We start from the raw sequence: 17,287 nt of genomic DNA on the forward strand, positions 1-17,287 counted from the left end.
TGCTGTCTAGATTTGCCATGGCTTTCCTCCCCAGTAGCAAGCGTCTTTTAATTTCTTGACTACAGTCCCCATCTGCAGTGATCTTGGAGCCCAGGAAAATAAAATCTGTCACCACCTCCATTTCTTCCCCATCTATTTGCCAGGAATTGAGAGGGCCAGATGCCATGATCTTGGTTTTTTTAATGTTTAGTTTCAACCCAACTTTTGCACTCTCCTTCTTCACTCGCAACAAGAGACTCTTCAGTTCCTCTTCACTTTCTGCCATTAGAGTGGTATCATCTGCATATCTTAGGTTGTTGATATTTCTTCCGGCAATCTTAATTCCAACTTTTGATTCATCTAGCCCTGCCTTTCTCACAATGTGCTCTGCATGTAAGTTAAATAGGCAGGGCGACAGTCTAATCTAATCTAATCTTGTTTCCTTCCTCAGGATCGCAAGCGGCAGTATGAACTGGTCAAGTTGGAGCAGGACTTCCAAAAACAGGCCGCCGTCCTCCGACGCAAAGCCGAAGAAGTGAGGGACCGCCGACACTGTCTCTTTTTCCTCTTTCAGAAGCCCCCCACCCCACCCTCGTGTTTCCCCTTAAAATAACATCTAATGCAGGTAGCCCTCGGCTTACAACGTTTCATTTAGTGACCATTCCAAGTTACAGCGGTAAGCGAAAAAAGCGACCTACGACTGTTTTTTCACACTTAACGACCGTTCCCCAGGATCACGGGATCAAAATTGGCACGCTTGGCACACTGACTCGTGTTGACGACGGTCGCAGCGTCCCCAGGGGTCACGTGATCATCTTTTGCGACCTTCTGTTTGGGGCAGCCGGATTCACTTAACAACGGTGTTACAAACTTAACACCAGCAGTGATTCACTTAGCAACTATAGCAAGGTAGGTCGTAAAAACAGCAAAATTCACTCAGCCAATGTCTTAACGTAGCAGCAAAAATTTGGGGCTCCATTGTGGTCAGAAGTCGAGAACTACCTGTCTGGCGGGGAGGGGTTTGCCAAAACATTCCATAGCAAACAGTGGGTTCGCTTAATGACTGAGGTGTTCACTTAATGACTTGCGTCATTACCCCCCCCCCCCAAGAAAGTTTGGCCAAGTGAGTGGTGTGCGTCACGATCGTAATGTGCAGGCTTCATTACCGTCGTAAATCAAAGGCGGCCTCTTGACTCCTGGCCTTACAGGTGGTCCTCAACCTACGACCACAATGGACACCCAAATTTTTGTAGCTAAGTGAGACAGGTCTTCAGTGAGTTTTTGCCCCTTTTTACGTTTTGGGATGTTTTTTTGCCACAGTTGCTGATGAATCGCTGCAGTTGTTAAACCATGACCCAGTTTTTACGGGGAATCTGGCTTACTTTTTGACTTTGCTTGTCAAAAAGTCGCAGTGAGTCCAGATGACACTTGAAAGTTTCCCACTCAAATTAAGTCCACCAGGCAAAAAGAAATTCACAATACAAGAGGGTTGACGAGGCGAGAAAAGACCAGCGTTCACAAGGCACGATCCAAGTCAGGGCACGGTGTCAATTCCAAAGCGAGGCAGGAATTGCAGCGGCCAGAAAACACACAGCTAGGAAATGAACCACGTTGTTCCCAGCATCGCCTCCATCTGTCTAGTGTGCTAAATAGCCAGCTTCCAGTGCAGCCCATCAAGAAGGGCGAGGTTGCCTCCTCAGGAGTCATCTGGCTGACCTCTGCTCCTGCCTTTTCTCTGACCTGCCTGTTCTTGGATAAGGTGCAGAAGGCAGTTCCTGTTTGAATAGGAGTAGAGCAGAACAGAACAATAATAGAATAGAAAAAAGAAAGGAAATAAGGAATAGAATAGAATGTAAATAAGGAATAGAATAGAATAGAATAGAATAATAGAACAGAATAGAATTAATAGAATAGAATAGAAATAAGGAATAGAATAGAATTAATAGAGTAGAATAGAAATAAGGAATAGAATAGAATAATAAAATAGAATTAATGGAATAGAATAGAATTAATGGAATAGAATAGAATTATCAAACAGAATAGAATTGAATAATAGAATAGAATAGTATGCAATAGAATAGGAATAGAGTAGAATAGAAAATATTGTCATTTTAAATGTACATTAATCAGCATACATTAAAATGAAACTGTTGCATTCAGCTCTCAAAAAAAATACAATTATGCATTTACCCACATAATGTAAACATACATGACATGGAGAAACATCACAGTCTAGTTTGGCATAAGGAACAAAGCTGTTACAGAATCTAGTTGTTCTATAAATACTTTGAAACCTCCTTCTAGAGGGGAGCAACAGAAACAGACTGTGAGGTGAGGGTGTGTGGAGTCTCTAACAATGCTCCGAGCTATAAGCGCTTGTAAGCCATGTCCTGTATGGTGGGAAGCGAGCTTCCTACGACCTTCTCGGCTGTCCTTGCCCCCCCCCCTCTTCCACCTGGGGCTCTGCCGCTAGCAAACCAGGCGGCGGTGCGGTTCGTTCCAACTCACTTGTTCCTCGTCACTCGACTGGCTGCCAACCGTTGTAAGTCGAGGACTGCCCTGCAAGGCTCCGCCTCCTTCCAAGCTTCTGACCTCTGCCATCCTTCCCAGGCTGCCGCGGCTAACAAGCGCTTGAAGGATGCCCTCCAGAAGCAGCACGAAGCCGGGACGAAGCGAAAGGCCCTTCAGAGCCGGGGACTGGAAGCAGTCGCTGCCCGGGTGAAGGTGAGGCTCCAGGAATGGCCTTCTGGCTCCTTAGATCCCCTCGGATTCCCAGCAGCTGGGGTCCATGCGGGTAGTGGATGATGGGAAGGGTGGCCCAGATTCCCATCGACCCTGGGGCGCCAAAATCCTCTCCTTCCGTTCCAGAACTGGCTGATGAATGAAGTGGAGGTCCTGGTGAGCATAGAAGAAGCCCGCCATCATTTGAACGATCTTCTGGACGACCGCCGGACGTTGGCCAAGGAGATTGCGCTGCTGAAAGAGAAGCACGAGGCCGGAGAGGTCCTCCCGTCCAAATACAGGGTGAGCAATACAGGAGCCCGGGTGGGGGGAAGGGTGGGGGGGGGGGTCCTTCCCTCTCAATCCAGGCCTTTGGAAGCGGCCTGGGAGGTGATTCCCCTCCCATTTCCTGGCTTTAAAGGAATTTCGCCCCACCCAAATGAGCCTTTTGGGGGGTTCCTTCTGGCGCTTGACGATCCTTCTCGTTCCCCCCCCCTCCCCCAGCGACGCACGTTTTCCTACAAATCCATGGAAATCAACCATTCCATCAGCAAGCAGATCGAGAGCCTGGAGACCGAAATAGAACTCAGGTAAGAGAAACCCCGAGAAGCCGGCTTCTTCAGTCGGGGGATTGTCGACCTCGGCCCCTTTAAAACCTGCGGACTTCAATTCCCAGGATTCCCCAGCAGGTTTTCTGGGAGGTTGAAGTCCAAAAGTTGGAAGTCTTAAAAGGGGCCAAGGTTGGCAAACCCTGCCTTAGATGACCAAAAATCCAAATATGGAAGAGACGCAAGCGTTACGAACGACAGCTGGACCACCTCCGTAGGCGCAAAGCAGGACAGGCTAGCAGCAACCATCCACCAGTGGAACGCCTTGCCTCCAGAAGTGGTGGGTGCTCCATCACTGGAGGCTTTCAAGAAGAGATTGGACAGGCATATGTCTGTAATGGCTGAGGGCCGGGGTCTTCAAACCTGGCCCTTTGATGACTTGTGGACTTCAACTCCCAGAATTCCTCAGCCAGGCTGCAAAGCATTATGGTGTGGTATATACGTCTATTGCTACTGCTCTTCCTTTCCTTTCCTTTCCTTCCTCCCTTCCTTCCCTCCCTCCCTCCATCGTTTCTTCCTCCCTCCTTTCCTTCCTTCCCTCCCTCCCTCCCTCCATCCTTTCTTCCTCCTTTCCTTCCTTCCTTCCTCATTTCCATTGCCCTCTCCTTTCCTTTCTTTCCTTCCTTCCTTGTGGTTAGAATGCAGTATTACAGGCAAACTGCCGACTGCCAACAGTTCGATCCTGACCGGCTCGAGGTTGACTCAGCTTTCCGTCCTTCCGTGGTCGGTAAAACGAAGACCCAGATTGTTGGGGGCAAGAGGCTGACTCCGTAAACCGTGGTACAGGGTGACGTGGTCTCTAAGTCTTAAGTGCTGTTGCTCGTGCCCACCAACCCTTTTACCCCATTCCACAGGAGCGCCCAGATTGCCGATCTGCAGCAGAAGTTGCTGGACGCCGAGAGCGGCGACCGGGCCAAACAGCGCTGGGAAAACATTGCTACCATATCCGAAGCCAAGTGCGCCATCAAATACCTGATTGGGGAAGTAAGTTTTGGGGGCCGCAGAGAAGCCAGGAGCCACTCCAGAAAGGGCCCCGCCAACCCGCCTGGCCCCAGGACGTGGCTGGTTGGTACCTTCAAGAGGAGGTCCAAAGCTTCGCTGGTCCTCTACTGGTCAAGAGGTGTGTTGGGTGTGGGTGTGTGGCCAGAAACTCTCCTAATGTCCTCCCCTTCTGTTGAATTTCCTTGCTCCCCCAAAAAAGCTGGTGTCCTCCAAAGTCGAAAACGGGAAGTTGGAGAGCCGGCTCCAGCAGAACAAAACCTCCTGCGCCGACGTGCACAAGATGCTTCTGGAAGAGTGTAAGGGGGCCGCCGAGGCAGAGGGCGAGCTGGAGAGACGCCTGGTCCAGGTGGAGGAGGAGTACCAGGAGAAGGTGCGGCCCGGACAAAAAGAGGATTGGGATTCTCCGTCATCCAGATTGTCCAAAACATGCTTCTCCCCCCCCCCCTTTTCAGGAGGCAACTGGACTTCTTCCTTTGTTCTTTGAAGATGTTTCACTTCTCACCCAGGAAGCTTCTTCAGTTCTGGCTAAATGGTGGGGAACGGAAGGATTTGTACTCCTTGCAGACACCTGGTCATTTGCATTCTTTCGGAGAGCCGTTGAGGCCACTTGGAGGTTTACCTGTATGCTCAGGGTCACCTGAGTGGTGCAAATGGGTGTGGAGCCTTCTTGGAACTGCTGAAAGGGCCGTGTTGTAGACAGGAGATGGATGGTGCCGTGTCCCTCCCCCTCTGTTGAGGGAGGGCTGTTCATTTTTGACCTAGATGGCCTCTTTGACCCCTCTTCCAAACCAGCGGTCCTCTCTGTCCAAAATGTGGACCCTGAGGACACAGCTAAACCTCCAAGTGGCCTCAACTGCTCTCTAAAAGAAGGCAAAGGAGCAGCTGTCTGCAAAGGAGTATAAATCCTTCCATTCTCCACCATGCAGTCAGAACCTGAGGAAGCTTCTGGGATGAGAAGCGAAACCTCTTCAAAGAAAAAAACAAAAAAGTCTTGTTGCCTCCTGAAAAAAAGCACCTTTGGGACACACACACACACACACACACACACACTGTTTGCAGAAATGTCACAATAGGTAACGCAGTGACACCCCCCCCCCTGAAAGTGCTGGACCTTGTTTTCGAAGAACAGGAATCGTCAGGTCGTCCTTGACTTCTGAGCACGATTGACCCGCCAATTTCCGTTGCTAAGCAGGACGGTTTCAGCCAGCTTTGTCCCGTTTTGTGACCTTTCTTGCCACCGTTGCTAAGTGACTCACTGCCGTCGCTAAGTTGGCGCAGGCCATCCGCGACTTGACACAGTTCGTGTTACAACAGCATGGGGGTGGGTGGGTGGAAGCAACTTAGGACCCGTTCTTCACGCTTAACGACCGTGTCGCAGCCTCCTCACGGTCAGGTCATCGAAATTCGGACACTTGGCAATGGCCCCCTATTTACGACAGTCGCAGTACCCTCCCCGTGCAATCCTCCGCCTTTCCCCCCCCCCCCCCGACCTTCTGATAAGCAAAGCCGACGGCGGAAACCAGGTTCACTTAACCACCGGGCTACTCATTTAACGATGGCAGTTTACACGTGTGGCCAGAAAAGTCGTAAAACAGAGGGGGGGATTCACTTTTTAACGCGACACCTAACTTTGGGGCTCAATTGCGGTCGTACGTTGAGGACTAATATGAGCAGCAGTCTTCCAACTTGGCCCTTTGATGACTTGTGGACTTCAACTCCCAGAAATCCTCAGCCAGCGTGAGGGAACTATGACCCCTTTATGACTTGTGGACTTCAACGCCCAGAATTCCTCAGCCGGCCGTGCCTGGCTGAGGAATTCTGGGAGTTGAAGTCCACAAGCAGGGGTCTTCAAACATGGCCCATTTATGACTTGAGGACTTCAACTCCCAGAATTCCTCAGCCGGCCGGCCTGGCTGAGGAATTCTGGGAGTTGAAGTCCACAAGTCATCAAAGGGTCATAGTTCCCTCACACTGGCTGAGGAATTCTGGGAGTTGAAGTCCACAAGTCATCAAAGGGTCATAGTTCCCTCACACTGGCTGAGGAATTCTGGGAGCTGAAGTCCACAAGTCATGAAAGGGTCATAGTTCCCTCACACTGGCTGAGGAATTCTGGGAGTTGAAGTCCACAAGTCATCAAAGGGTCATAGTTCCCTCACACTGGCTGAGGAATTCTGGGAGTTGAAGTCCACCAGCAGGGGACTCCGAAGCTGGCTTGGAGCTGGAATTCTCTTAAGACGAGGGAGAAAGCCCATTGAAGCTGTGGATTATGGGAGCTCCACTTCCTGCTCGGCTTCGCCTTCTCTTGCCAAACGCTGCCACCCTCTTTCCCTTGGGCAGATTCTCTACCTGCTCAGCCAAGTCCAGCAAAAGGAAGAAGCTGAGAAAAGGCTGGAAACCTCCATTTCCGAACGGGAACAGCAGCTTCTCGATCGCCTCAGATTCCAGGTGAGCGGGGGGGGGAGGGGGGCTGCGATGGCCTTAAATCGGGCGGGGAGGGGGGGCTTGATAGCGTTTCAGGATAAGAGGTAAGATCCAGAGAGTCCTGGGTTGGTCGCTGCCGAGGTTTGAGGGCGTAAAGGATTCCTTGTCGGTGGGAGGGAGGGAAGGAGAAAGGGAGGGAGGAAAGAGGGAAGGAAGGAAGGAAATAGGGATGGAGAAAGGGAGGCAGGGAGGAAAAAGGAAGAAGGGAAAGAGTGGAAGGGAAGGAAGGAAATGAATTGGGAGAAGGAAGGAAGGAAGGAAAAGAGAAGGAAAGAGGGAAGGAAGGAAATAGGGAGGGAGGCAGGGAGGAAAAAGGAAAGGGAAAAGGGTGGAAGGGAAGGAAGGAAGGAAATGAATTGGGAGAAGAAAGGAAGGAAATAGGGAGGGATGGAGAAAGGGAGGCAGGGAGGAAAAAGGAAGGAAATGAATTGGGAGAAGGAAGGAAAAGAAGAAGGAAGGAAATAGGGAGGGAGGCAGGGAGGAAAAAGGAAAGGGAAGAGGGTGGAAGGGAAGGAAGGAAGGAAGGAAATGAATTGGGAGAAGGAAGGAAGGAAATAGGGAGGGATGGAGAAAGGGAGGCAGGGAGGAAAAAGAAGGAAATGAATTGGGAGAAGGAAGGAAGGAAAGAGGGAAGGAAGGAAATAGGGAGGGAGGCAGGGAGGAAAAAGGAAAGGGAAGAGGGTGGAAGGGAAGGAAGGAAGGAAATGAATTGGGAGAAGAAGGAAGGAAGACAAGAAAGAGGAAGAAAGGGAAGAGGGTGGAAGGGAAGGAAGGAAGGAAATGAATTGGGAGAAGATGAAGGAAGGGAAAAGGAAAGAAGAAAGAACGAACCTTGGAGGGCTCTGGTTTAGTTTACGGAGAGGACTTAGGGCTACAACGGGGCCCCAGATTCCCATTCCTAAGGCAGACGGGTTCCCTGATTTTTTTTGCCCCATTTTACCACCTTTCTTACCACAGTTGTTAAGGGAATCGCTGCCGTCGTTAAGCGAGCCACACGGTTCTTAAGCGAATCCGGCTTCTCCCTCCCCCCCCTTGACTTGGCTTGCCGGAAGGTGTCCAAAGGGGAAATCCTTTTTTTGGGGGGGGGGGAAACGACACTGCCACCGTCCTAAGTCCGTGCCAGTTGCCAAGCCTCTTTGAGGTTTGACCACGTGAGCGCGGGCGATGCTGGGGGAAAAAACGGTCGTTAAGTGTGAAAAAGTGTCCCTTTTTCCCCACCGTCGCTGTTGGGACTTTGACCGGTCGCTAAACGAACCCTTCTGAGTTGAGGACCGCCCCTGCGGGCTAGTGGCCCAAAGGCTTGAGTGTCAGTGGCGGGGGGGGGGGGCACGAGGTTGCTCCCGCCGTTGTGAAGCGAAACGGTCGCTAAACGAATAAGCCGGCCTTTTCTTTCTCTCTGTCCCTCGTGCTTCTCCCCCCTTCGGCGGCCGGCAGGACGAGGAGCTGGGAAAAATGCAAGAGGTGTTTGAGAAGAACCAGCAGCTCTGCCAAGAGCTGGAGACGCTCAAACAGGTGAGTCCAAAGAAGGGCCTCACCTGCACGGACAGGTAGCCTCGTCTTTTTCCGGGCAAAAACCACCCAGCCTTTCTTTCCTCCCGCAGAAGCTGACTATTCTCCAGGCTGCCAGCGGGCGGAAGATCTACCAGGTGAATCCCGGCCTCGGAGATAGTCCCGAATCTCCTTTTGATTACGTCCCTCCCAAGGTGGGTGTTCTTGTGTGTGTGTGTGTGTGTGTGTGTGTGTGTGTGTGTGTCTTCCGAGGACTGGCCAGTTCCTTAGAAATAGGGAAGTTTATCATATTTCCACTGTCCCGGTTACTGCTAAAACAGCAGCCGCGTAACGATCGGACGTAGGAGCGACCGTGTTGCCTAAAAAATCTGGAGGTCTTTTAAGACCATGTTGTTGTTGTTATTATTTATTCAATGTATTTGCCGTCCATCTCCTCACAAGAATTCCCCAGCCAGCCTGCTTTACGATGGCTGGACTTCAACTCCCAGAATTCCCCAGCCAGCATGCTTTACGATGGCTGGACTTCAACTCCCAGAATTCCCCACCCAGCATTTTATGATGGGTGGACTTTTCCCAGAATTCCCCATCCCGCATGCTTTAAAATGTGTGGGCTTCAACTCCCAGAATTCCCTAGCCAGCATGCTTTTAAGATAGGTGGACTTCCGCTGCCGGAATTCCTTAGCCAGGCTGCTTTAAAATGGATACACTTCAATTCCCAGAATTCCCCAGCCAGTATGCTTTAAGATAGGTGGGCATCAACTCCAGAATTCCCCAGCTAGGATGGCTGGCTGAGGAATTCTGGGAGTTGAAGTCCACCCCTCTTAAAGTCGCAGAGATTGAGAAACACCATCTTAGTCTGTAGCTCTGTGCTTCAAGGCTGCCCATAGTTTGCTTCAACCAGGGCTAAGCAACCTCGGCTTTTTTGTGACTCGTGGACTTCAACTCCCAGAATTCCTGAGCCAGCCAGGCTGAGGAGAAGGAGAGGTTTCCAAGCTGAGCCATGGCTGGCTCAGGAATTCTGGGAGTTGAAGTCCACAAGTCATCAAGGAAGCCATAGTTCCCCCATGCTGGCTCAGGAATTCTGGGAGTTGAAGTCCACGAGTCACGAAGGGGCCAAAGTTTCCCTCATGCTGGCTCAGGAATTCTGGGAGTTGAAGTCCACGAGTCATAAAAGGGCCAAGCTTGCCTACCCCTGGCCTAAACTAACCTTCTGAAGTAATCTTTGCCCTTCCTTCGGTGTAACAACTTTCTTCCCTCCTCCTTCAGCTGAAGCCTCGCCGGATGACCACCGCGAAACCAAAATCCGAAATGAGTCTCGAAGACCCCTTCTCTGAATCCTCTGAGTCGGGAGAAGAAGCGGAGGACGAGTGGGTGCCAGCCAAAATTGCCCGAGGCCTCAGGAAGAGCATTTTAGGGGTACGTAACAGGGAGAAATCATCCTTCATGTCACTGTCCTCAATTCTCCAGGAGACTGCTCTTGAATATGGAGGCTCGCTTTTTCTGTCTTATCTGTCAGCCGCTGAGTCGAGTTCCTTTCTTTCCCTACTGAAAGGCGGGCCAGCCAGGTTGGTCTAAGCTGGGGGTCTTCGAACTTGGCCCTTGGATGACTTGCGGACTTCAACTCCCAGAATTCCTCAGCCAGGTCATAGTTCCCTCACGCTGGCTGAGGAATTCTGGGAGTTGAAGTCCACAAGTCATCAAAGAGCCAAGTTGGAAGACCCCTGGTCTAAGCCCCTTCGGTTCCAGATCTGAATCATAGGAGTATGAAATGAGTATAAAATAAATTATTTCAAATGGACAAATGGTGTGCGCGCGCTCACGGGAGGGATCCGAAGGCCTCCATATTGCCAGGCAGGAGCGAGATGATTGGCCAGATGCTAAACTGCAATTGCTAGCAAGAATTCCCGGAGGCTGGAATTCTGTGATCACCAGGTCCTGGGATCTTTCCTTCCTTCTTCCTTCCTTCCTTCCTTCCTTCCTTCCTTCCTTCCTTCCTTCCTTCCTTCCTTCCTTCCTTCCTTCCTTCCTTCCTAACATTAAGATCTGGGTTTCTCTGTTTTTTCTTTAGATTTTTATTCTGCCCTTTTTTCTATATATAACTCAATACACCTAATACTCCCTCCTATCATTTTCTCCACAACTGTAAGGTAAGCTGGGCTGAGAAAGAGGCACAGGCTTAACGTCACCAAGTCGCCTTTTATGTCTGAAGCAGGACTAGAACTCACCGTCTCCTAGTGATTGGTCCCAAATCACCCAGCTGACTTTCATGCCTAAGATGGAACTAGAACTTCCGGTTTCCTAGTGATTGGCTGCCCCAAAATCACCCAGCTGCTTTTTCATGCCTAAGGCGGGACTAGAATTCACCGTCTCCTGGTGATTGGCCCAAAGTCACCCAGCTGGCTTTCATGCCCAAGATGGAACTAGAATTTACCTTTACCTTTACTGATTGGCTGCCCCAAAATCACCTAGCTACTTTTTCATGCCTAAGGCAGGAGTAGAACTCACAGTCTCTTGGTGATTGGCCCAAAGTCACCCAGCTGGTTTTTCATGCCTAAAGCAGGACTAGAACTCACCGTCTCCTGGTGATTGGTCCCAAATCACCCAGCTGACTTTCATGCCTAAGATGGAACTAGAACTTCCGGTTTCCTAGTGATTGGCTGGCCCAAAATCACCCAGCTGCTTTTTCATGCCTAAGGCAGGACTAGAACTCACCGTCTCCTGGTGATTGGCTCAAAATCACCCAGCTGGTTTTTCATGCCCAAGATGGAACTAGAACTTACAGTCTTCTACTGACTGGCCGCCCCAAAATCACCCAGCTGCTTTTTCATGCCTAAGGCAGGACTAGAACTCACAGTCTCCTGGTGATTGGCCCAAAGTCACCCAGCTGGTTTTTCATGCCTAAGGCAGGACTAGAACTCACAGTCTCCTGGTGATTGGCCCAAAGTCACCCAGCTGGTTTTTCATGCCCAAGATAGAACTAGAACTTACAGTCTCCTACTGATTGGCTGCCCCAGCCAGGTTTTCATGCGTAAGGGAGGACTAAAACTCACAGTCTCCTGGTGATTGGCCCCAAAGTCACCCAGCCAATTTTTCACGCCTAAGGCAGGACTAGAACTCGCCGTCTCCTGGTTTCCCAGCCAGCTCCTTTGCCACCACCCTAACCTGCCCCCTCCTTCGCTGTCTTCTCAGCCCACCTGCTCTTCTTCTGGCCTGGGGGGTGGGTGGGTGGGGGGAAGCGGCTTGCCTGGGTCCCAGACCTCACCCTCCCTGTTGGGTCTTGGCGTTGGTGCTTTCCTTCTCACCGTCTCTTTCCTGGTGGGGTGTGTGTCTCGCCCTCTCTCCCCCTGACTTTTCTCCTGGTGGGGGGGAATCTCCTCTAGTGCACCTGCCGAGGTCTCTGCGGGAACAAGCAGTGCGGTTGCCGGAAAAACAAACTGGCCTGCTCGGAGGACTGTCGTTGTGAGGGAGAAAAATGTCGGAACCGGGAAAATGGGTTCTTGGTGAGTGCCACCCAGTGGGGAAGCCTTGTTCTCCTTCTTGAGAGTTTGGGGGGGAAAAAATTCAGAGAAGAGGAACAAAGGTGATCCAAGGCCTGGAGACCAAAGCATACGAAGAAGGGCCGCGGGACTTGGGTTTGGCCAGTCTAGAGAAAAGAAGAAATAGGGGAGACACGGTAGCAGCGTTCCGGTATTTGAGGGGCTGCCCCAAAAGAAGAGGAGGGGGGGTCACGCTATTCTCCAAAGCACCAGAGGGCAGGACGAGAAACGACGGTTGGAAACTGACCAAAGAGAGAAGCAACATGGAATTGAGGAGAAACTTCCTGACAGTGAGGACAGTTAACAGCTTTGCCTTCAGAAGTCGTGGGCGCTGCATCACTGGAGATTTTTAAGAAGAGACTGGACAGTCACTTGTCTGAGATAGGATAGGTTCTCCTGCTTTGAGCAGGGGGCTGGACTAGAAGACCTCCAAGGTCCCTTCCAGCTCTATTCCTATTCTATTCCATCCCATCCTATTCTATTCCATTCCATATTTTCACTATTCTATTCTATTCTATTCTATTCTATTCTATTCTATTCTATTCTATTCTATTCTATTCTATTCTATTCTATTCTATTTTCGCTATTCTATTCAATTCCTTTCCATATTTTCTCTATTCTATTCAATTCCATTCCATATTTTCGCTATTCTATTCTATTCCTTTCCATATTTTCGCTATTCTATTCTATTCCATTCCATATTTTCTCTATTCTATTCTATTCCTTTCCATATTTTCGCTATTCTATTCTATTCCATTCCATATTTTCTCTATTCTATTCAATTCCATTCCATATTTTCTCTATTCTATTCTATTCCATTCCATATTTTCTCTATTCAATTCCATTCCATATTTTCTCTATTCTATTCAATTCCTTTCCATATTTTCTCTATTCTATTCAATTCCATTCCATATTTTCGCTATTCTATTCTATTCCATTCCATATTTTCTCTATTCTATTCAATTCTATTCCATATTTTCTCTATTCTATTCTATTCCATTCCATATTTTCTCTATTCTATTCAATTCCTTTCCATATTTTCTCTATTCTATTCTATTCCTTTCCATATTTTCGCTATTCTATTCTATTCCATTCCATATTTTCTCTATTCTATTCAATTCTATTCCATATTTTCTCTATTCTATTCTATTCCATTCCATATTTTCTCTATTCTATTCAATTCCTTTCCATATTTTCTCTATTCTATTCAATTCCATTCCATATTTTCGCTATTCTATTCTATTCCATTCCATATTTTCTCTATTCTATTCAATTCTATTCCATATTTTCTCTATTCTATTCTATTCCATTCCATATTTTCTCTATTCTATTCAATTCCTTTCCATATTTTCTCTATTCTATTCTATTCCATTCCATATTTTCTCTATTCTATTCAATTCCTTTCCATATTTTCTCTATTCTATTCTATTCCTTTCCATATTTTCGCTATTCTATTCTATTCCGTTCCATATTTTCTCTATTCTATTCAATTCCGTTCCATATTTTCGCTATTCTATTCTATTCCTTTCCATATTTTCGCTATTCTATTCTATTCCATTCCATATTTTCTCTATTCTATTCTATTCCTTTCCATATTTTCTCTATTCTATTCAATTCCATTCCATATTTTCTCTATTCTATTCAATTCCATTCCATATTTTCTCTATTCTATTCTATTCCATTCCATATTTTCTCTATTCTATTCAATTCCATTCCATATTTTCTCTATTCTATTCAATTCCATTCCATATTTTCTCTATTCTATTCTATTCCATTCCATATTTTCTCTATTCTATTCTATTCCATTCCATATTTTCTCTATTCTATTCTATTCTATTCCATTCCATATTTTCTCTATTCTATTCAATTCCATTCCATATTTTCTCTATTCTATTCTATTCCATTCCATATTTTCTCTATTCTATTCAATTCCATTCCATATTTTCTCTATTCTATTCAATTCCTTTCCATATTTTCTCTATTCTATTCAATTCCATTCCATATTTTCGCTATTCTATTCTATTCCATTCCATATTTTCTCTATTCTATTCAATTCCATTCCATATTTTCTCTATTCTATTCTATTCCATTCCATATTTTCTCTATTCTATTCAATTCCTTTCCATATTTTCTCTATTCTATTCAATTCCATTCCATATTTTCGCTATTCTATTCTATTCCATTCCATATTTTCTCTATTCTATTCAATTCCATTCCATATTTTCTCTATTCTATTCTATTCCATTCCATATTTTCTCTATTCTATTCAATTCCATTCCATATTTTCTCTATTCTATTCAATTCCATTCCATATTTTCTCTATTCTATTCAATTCCATTCCATATTTTCGCTATTCTATTCAATTCCATTCCATATTTTCTCTATTCTATTCAATTCCTTTCCATATTTTCTCTATTCTATTCTATTCCTTTCCATATTTTCGCTATTCTATTCTATTCCTTTCCATATTTTCGCTATTCTATTCTATTCCATTCCATATTTTCTCTATTCTATTCTATTCCATTCCATATTTTCTCTATTCTATTCAATTCCATTCCATTTTTTCTCTATTCTATTCAATTCCATTCCATATTTTCTCTATTCTATTCAATTCCTTTCCATATTTTCTCTATTCTATTCAATTCCATTCCATATTTTCTCTATTCTATTCAATTCCATTCCATATTTTCTCTATTCTATTCAATTCCATTCCATATTTTCTCTATTCTATTCAATTCCTTTCCATATTTTCTCTATTCTATTCAATTCCATTCCATATTTTCTCTATTCTATTCAATTCCATTCCATATTTTCGCTATTCTATTCTATTCCATTCCATATTTTCGCTATTCTATTCTATTCCATTCCATATTTTCTCTATTCTATTCAATTCCATTCCATATTTTCTCTATTCTATTCTATTCCTTTCCATATTTTCGCTATTCTATTCTATTCCATTCCATATTTTCTCTATTCTATTCAATTCCATTCCATATTTTCTCTATTCTATTCAATTCCATTCCATATTTTCTCTATTCTATTCTATTCCATTCCATATTTTCTCTATTCTATTCCATTCCATATTTTCTCTATTCTATTCAATTCCTTTCCATATTTTCTCTATTCTATTCAATTCCATTCCATATTTTCGCTATTCTATTCTATTCCATTCCATATTTTCTCTATTCTATTCAATTCTATTCCATATTTTCTCTATTCTATTCTATTCCATTCCATATTTTCTCTATTCTATTCAATTCCTTTCCATATTTTCTCTATTCTATTCTATTCCTTTCCATATTTTCGCTATTCTATTCTATTCCATTCCATATTTTCTCTATTCTATTCAATTCCATTCCATATTTTCTCTATTCTATTCTATTCCATTCCATATTTTCTCTATTCTATTCAATTCCATTCCATATTTTCTCTATTCTATTCAATTCCTTTCCATATTTTCTCTATTCTATTCTATTCCATTCCATATTTTCTCTATTCTATTCAATTCCATTCCATATTTTCTCTATTCTATTCAATTCCATTCCATATTTTCTCTATTCTATTCAATTCCATTCCATATTTTCGCTATTCTATTCTATTCCATTCCATATTTTCTCTATTCTATTCTATTCCATTCCATATTTTCTCTATTCTATTCAATTCCATTCCATATTTTCTCTATTCTATTCAATTCCATTCCATATTTTCTCTATTCTATTCAATTCCATTCCATATTTTCGCTATTCTATTCAATTCCATTCCATATTTTCTCTATTCTATTCAATTCCTTTCCATATTTTCTCTATTCTATTCTATTCCTTTCCATATTTTCGCTATTCTATTCTATTCCTTTCCATATTTTCGCTATTCTATTCTATTCCATTCCATATTTTCTCTATTCTATTCTATTCCATTCCATATTTTCTCTATTCTATTCAATTCCATTCCATATTTTCTCTATTCTATTCAATTCCTTTCCATATTTTCTCTATTCTATTCAATTCCTTTCCATATTTTCTCTATTCTATTCAATTCCATTCCATATTTTCTCTATTCTATTCTATTCCATTCCATATTTTCTCTATTCTATTCTATTCCTTTCCATATTTTCTCTATTCTATTCTATTCCTTTCCATATTTTCGCTATTCTATTCTATTCCATTCCATATTTTCTCTATTCTATTCAATTCCATTCCATATTTTCTCTATTCTATTCTATTCCATTCCATATTTTCTCTATTCTATTCAATTCCATTCCATATTTTCTCTATTCTATTCAATTCCTTTCCATATTTTCTCTATTCTATTCTATTCCATTCCATATTTTCTCTATTCTATTCAATTCCATTCCATATTTTCTCTATTCTATTCAATTCCATTCCATATTTTCTCTATTCTATTCAATTCCATTCCATATTTTCGCTATTCTATTCTATTCCATTCCATATTTTCTCTATTCTATTCTATTCCATTCCATATTTTCTCTATTCTATTCAATTCCTTTCCATATTTTCTCTATTCTATTCAATTCCATTCCATATTTTCTCTATTCTATTCAATTCCATTCCATATTTTCTCTATTCTATTCAATTCCATTCCATATTTTCTCTATTCTATTCAATTCCTTTCCATATTTTCTCTATTCTATTCAATTCCATTCCATATTTTCTCTATTCTATTCAATTCCATTCCATATTTTCTCTATTCTATTCAATTCCATTCCATATTTTCTCTATTCTATTCAATTCCTTTCCATATTTTCTCTATTCTATTCAATTCCATTCCATATTTTCTCTATTCTATTCAATTCCATTCCATATTTTCGCTATTCTATTCTATTCCATTCCATATTTTCGCTATTCTATTCTATTCCTTTCCATATTTTCGCTATTCTATTCTATTCCATTCCATATTTTCTCTATTCTATTCAATTCCATTCCATATTTTCTCTATTCTATTCTATTCCATTCCATATTTTCTCTATTCTATTCAATTCCATTCCATATTTTCTCTATTCTATTCAATTCCTTTCCATATTTTCTCTATTCTATTCTATTCCATTCCATATTTTCTCTATTCTATTCTATTCCATTCCATATTTTCTCTATTCTATTCAATTCCATTCCATATTTTCTCTATTCTATTCAATTCCATTCCATATTTTCTCTATTCTATTCAATTCCATTCCATATTTTCGCTATTCTATTCAATTCCATTCCATATTTTCTCTATTCTATTCAATTCCTTTCCATATTTTCTCTATTCTATTCTATTCCTTTCCATATTTTCGCTATTCTATTCTATTCCTTTCCATATTTTCGCTATTCTATTCTATTCCATTCCATATTTTCTCTATTCTATTCTATTCCATTCCATATTTTCTCTATTCTATTCAATTCCTTTCCATATTTTCTCTATTCTATTCAATTCCATTCCATATTTTCTCTATTC

At 43.8% G+C, this 17,287-nt stretch overlaps 1 protein-coding gene across 1 annotated transcript in view; it reads left to right on the forward strand.

The window, feature by feature from the left end:
- The window catches only part of LOC308676168 (chromosome-associated kinesin KIF4-like), a 45,411-nt gene that overhangs the window by 21,812 nt on the left and 6,312 nt on the right, over positions 1 to 17,287 (forward strand). The window contains exons 18-28 of the mRNA XM_081341921.1: positions 431 to 514; positions 2,590 to 2,703; positions 2,848 to 3,003; positions 3,205 to 3,290; positions 4,163 to 4,292; positions 4,510 to 4,680; positions 6,648 to 6,755; positions 8,226 to 8,303; positions 8,393 to 8,494; positions 9,567 to 9,716; positions 11,681 to 11,800. Coding sequence (XP_081198047.1) covers positions 431 to 514; positions 2,590 to 2,703; positions 2,848 to 3,003; positions 3,205 to 3,290; positions 4,163 to 4,292; positions 4,510 to 4,680; positions 6,648 to 6,755; positions 8,226 to 8,303; positions 8,393 to 8,494; positions 9,567 to 9,716; positions 11,681 to 11,800 — 1,299 coding nt within the window. The remainder of the gene's footprint in view (positions 1 to 430; positions 515 to 2,589; positions 2,704 to 2,847; positions 3,004 to 3,204; positions 3,291 to 4,162; positions 4,293 to 4,509; positions 4,681 to 6,647; positions 6,756 to 8,225; positions 8,304 to 8,392; positions 8,495 to 9,566; positions 9,717 to 11,680; positions 11,801 to 17,287) is intronic.

Source organism: Vipera berus (assembly GCF_964194415.1).
Source record: "Vipera berus genome assembly, chromosome: W".
Taxonomy (NCBI): Eukaryota; Metazoa; Chordata; class Lepidosauria; order Squamata; family Viperidae; genus Vipera; species Vipera berus.